The sequence below is a fragment of the Microtus pennsylvanicus genome, chromosome 2, assembly GCF_037038515.1.
Source record: "Microtus pennsylvanicus isolate mMicPen1 chromosome 2, mMicPen1.hap1, whole genome shotgun sequence".
NCBI lineage: Eukaryota > Metazoa > Chordata > Mammalia > Rodentia > Cricetidae > Microtus > Microtus pennsylvanicus.
In genome coordinates this window covers 28,356,163-28,359,717 of record NC_134580.1, presented here as the reverse complement: position 1 = coordinate 28,359,717, position 3,555 = coordinate 28,356,163, and the positions used below count along the sequence as shown (strand labels likewise).

At 55.3% G+C, this 3,555-nt stretch overlaps 1 protein-coding gene across 1 annotated transcript; it reads right to left on the bottom strand.

Moving 5' to 3' along the window:
• Positions 1-543: 543 nt before the first annotated feature.
• Positions 544-2,750, bottom strand: Aqp6 (aquaporin 6). Its single transcript, XM_075963561.1, has 4 exons — positions 2,358-2,750; positions 1,581-1,739; positions 1,268-1,348; positions 544-741 (listed from the first exon to the last, which is right to left on the bottom strand). Exons 1-4 carry the CDS (start codon positions 2,748-2,750, stop codon positions 544-546), a joined length of 831 nt encoding a protein of 276 aa, XP_075819676.1.
• Positions 2,751-3,555: the final 805 nt, after the last annotated feature.

Below are 3,555 nucleotides of genomic sequence, written 5' to 3'. Positions count from 1 at the left end.
CAGGAGGGAGAAGGCGTTACAGGTGTGGGGGGACTGGGGACTAGGGGGGAAGTGGAGGACCTAGCGGGAGGAGGGGACCAGCAGGAAGTGTCCAAGAGGGGGTGTCCGGGAAGAGGGTCAACAAAAGCAAAGTATGGATGAAAAGGACACAATCAAACACATTACTTTGTATGTAAAATTATAAACACCAAAAGAAAGAAGAAGGAAATGCAAGGAAGATCTTGGAGAATTAAATTAACTGGATGGATTTATTTCTGTATTTTTTTCTGTCTATTAATGCAGAAGCCAGTCATGGTGGTGTGCCCAAGTCCCAACTATTTCATAGGCCAAAGGGGAAGACTGAATATAAGGTCAGCCTGGGAGAAAGGCAGGGAAGAAAAAGAAGCAACCGTTTTGCCAGGGATAGGATTGGTACCTACTTAGAATAAGTGACCAGTCTCCCGATCCCCCCAACACCAGGGACACCTTAAGCCAGGTCATACAAGGCAAGCCGCCCACCTGCATGCCGCCCTGGAAGCCCGAGGGGCCAGGGGCTGGGCAGTGTCACACGCTCACTTCTGTGTCCTCTGAGTTCGTTTGGGATTCTTTCTTCTGGGGCTCCGCATCTACCACTTCCTCCACCTTGGTGGTGCCCACGAGGATGGCCAGTCGCTGGGCCACAGTCTTGGTGTCAGGGAACAGGATGAAGTTGTAGATCAGCGAAGCCAGGACAGCCCCTGTGAGGGGTCCTACCCAGAAGATCTGAGGAGACAGAAGTAGGTGGGAGCCATCAGTAACGCAGGATGACTTGAGAACTATGCGCCCAGGGCTTCCTTCCTCCCCTGGAGGGTGCAGCCAAAGCTAAAGCTGGGGCTCCAATCCTCTCCCACCGCTCCTCTTCCCTCTCACCTCTCCTGTTTTAGCCCTGACTATTGCTGTTTCTATCTCTGCTTCTGTGTGGTCTATTTCTGTTTGTCTTTTCTTTATTCAAGTTTGAAAATTGGTCCAGCTGGAGAAAGTGAAGAAGGAAGCAGAACATAAAGCCTGGGCCAAGGCTGCAGCTCCTGCCCTGGCCCACTTCTTGCCAGTCCCTGGATACTGCAGGATATTGGAGCTGAAAGAGCTGGGATGCTCACCTATGCTTTTTAAATGCAGGAAAATCTGTACTCCTGGATAGTCTTAATGCCCTGGTGACGAGAGCGGCTGATTTTTCTCCGTGTGGATTTCCTAATGGTAATGCCTACTAGCTGTATCCTCTATACCCCACGCCTAACAGTGGAGGGCTCACCCAGTGGACCGCGAACTTCCCGACAATGACAGCAGGACCAAAGGAGCGAGCTGGGTTCATGGAACAGCCGGTGAAGTAGATCTAGGGAAGACATTCAGGATCAAAGTATGAGGAGGTCTGAGGCAGCCTAGGGGAGGACATTTCCCCCCACCCCCCACCTCGGCTAGCCCTATGTTACAGGGCACTCACTACCTCAGGCCACAAGACATGAGGAGCTCAGGGAAAGATACTTCCTGGCCTTTGGAGTCCTGGAGTTTCTCCAGGGAGGACTCCAGTATGTGCACACGCAGGGTGTTCCTTTTTTGCTCCTTACCCCAATGAGGTGGCCCAGGGCCACAGAGATCCCAATCATGGCAGCTGGGGAGCCCAAGGTCTGCCGACTGTCCATGGATGCAAAGACACAGAGCACCAGCTGCAGCGTCAGGATCAACTCCACAGCCACCGCCTGGCCGGTTGACGTGCTATTGTGGACCTGGGCAGAGAGGAAAGGAGTGTGCCAGAGTGGATGTGGGCTCCGCCCGCGGGACAGTGAGACTCCCTAGGTCTAGTCTTCTCTCAGCCCCAGAACCTAAGGTCTGAGCGGCCAACTCCTATTACATCTGGATGCCTGATGCCTGTGGAAGGCGCCTCTCCCACTCTGCCATTGAGGGAGGCCTGTGGTTCAGGGGGACAGGGAAGTAAGGAACAAGAAAGTTGAGGACAGATGGAGGAGGCCTGTGGGCAGTAGTGGAAGCGATTGCGGGAGGGAAGCAGGGACCTGGGAGATGGCAGAGGGAGGACACAGCAGAGCATTGCCAGTTAAACAGTGTGGGCAGGGTCCCCTCTCTCCCTCAGTCCCAGCCCCACCCCGTGCCGGCCTTTAGATGCCTGGTCCTTCTGACTCCCTCTCCTCCCTGTTCCATTCCTGCCCTGCCTAGGTGAATGCCCAAGTCCATTCCTCTAGAACCCAGAGACCTGCTCGGAGCAGCTGATTAGTGCATGGCTACCTTATCCGACCCCTCCGCCCCGCTTTGCTCCTGTCTGAACTCCCACCCTTACCACCTGTCTCTCTCTCCCGTGCCCTATCACCTGCGTCATTCTTTGCACCTACCACGTTGACTCCAAGGGTCTCTCGGACACCTCCTGGAGTTACCCCATAAAGAAGAGCGGCTCCAACGGTGGCCCCTGCCAGCTGGGCGGCAATATAGGCCATAGCCCGAGGCAAGGAGATATGGGACCCTACGAGGTAGGCCAGCGTTACAGCAGGGTTGGCATGGGCCCCGCTGGTCTTCCAGGAGATCTGCACCGCTGTGGCCGTGGCCAGGTTGAAGGTGATGGCGATTTGCAGCACAGAGGGAAGGGCCACAGGCCAGGGCAGGACAGAGCCCACACCAAAGAAGACATACAGCCCCGTGGCCAGGAACTCAGCAAACAGAGCCTTGCTGATGGCTGTCCAGAGTCTGCCAGCCAGTAAGAAAGCCCTACAACACAGCCTTGGCTCCATGTCCTGTCACCCTGTGCTCCTGCTCCTCTCTGATTCCCCTGTCTCGTCAGGTCTCTTGTCCCCTGGTCTCCCTTTCTGTAGTGGCCTGCACACTGCTGTTCTCAGGAGCAAGCTGCTCAGGCTGACGGGGAGTCTGCTGAGGGCATTATGCGTGTCTTGGGGTGGGAGGTGCAGAGGGGTGTGCTCACGTGCCTAGCTCCACCTTGGGCTCACCTGATGGGGAGAGCAGGCCAATAAGGGGGTGCTACTGGGCATTGAGCTGGAACCTTCCAGGACAGCCAAACACTGGCTGCTAAGAGAAGTCTAGCCTGAGACCTGGAGATTCAGAACGGATGTCAGGTCCCCAGCGGCAGCTCAGAGACAGCAGGATCACTGAGAACCCGAAGTTCAAGGCCTGCTTCAGGGTTTCCCATGTCCAACCATCTAGTCTCTTCCTCTGAAGAGGTGGGGGTGTATCCTGTGCCCCATAAACCTAGCTATTAAATTAAGGTCTTTCCACCATTCCCACCTAAAGCCTCACTCCCATGTTGCAGATGCGAACAGAGTCAATTTTGCTGAGGATATGTGGTCCTGGGTGTGCGGCGGGAGCCATGGAGTTCGGATTCACCACATAGTCCTCAAACTGTGCCAGCTGCCACATGGGGCCCTGACCAGTTCTACTGTCCACCGGGGAGTTTCCTCCAGCCCTTCCCCCTCTTCCTGCCTCTCTCTCTTCTCTTACCCGCCTGTCTGCCTCTCTAGCCCTTGAACCCTGTGATTTATCAGGTCAGATGGTTTTCTACTTTTGCGCCTGTGCTGGTCCTAA

Bases quoted from the DNA above. Each gene is read 5' to 3' on its own strand.
- Aqp6 (XM_075963561.1), bottom strand. From the start codon at position 2,750: ATGGAGCCAAGGCTGTGTTGTAGGGCTTTCTTACTGGCTGGCAGACTC. The intron at 1,349-1,580 runs GTAAGGAGCAAA...TGTCTTCCCTAG, and splicing joins CCCTGGGCCACCTCATTGGG to ATCTACTTCACCGGCTGTTC. The intron at 742-1,267 runs GTGAGCCCTCCA...CTGTCTCCTCAG, and splicing joins GGAAGTTCGCGGTCCACTGG to ATCTTCTGGGTAGGACCCCT.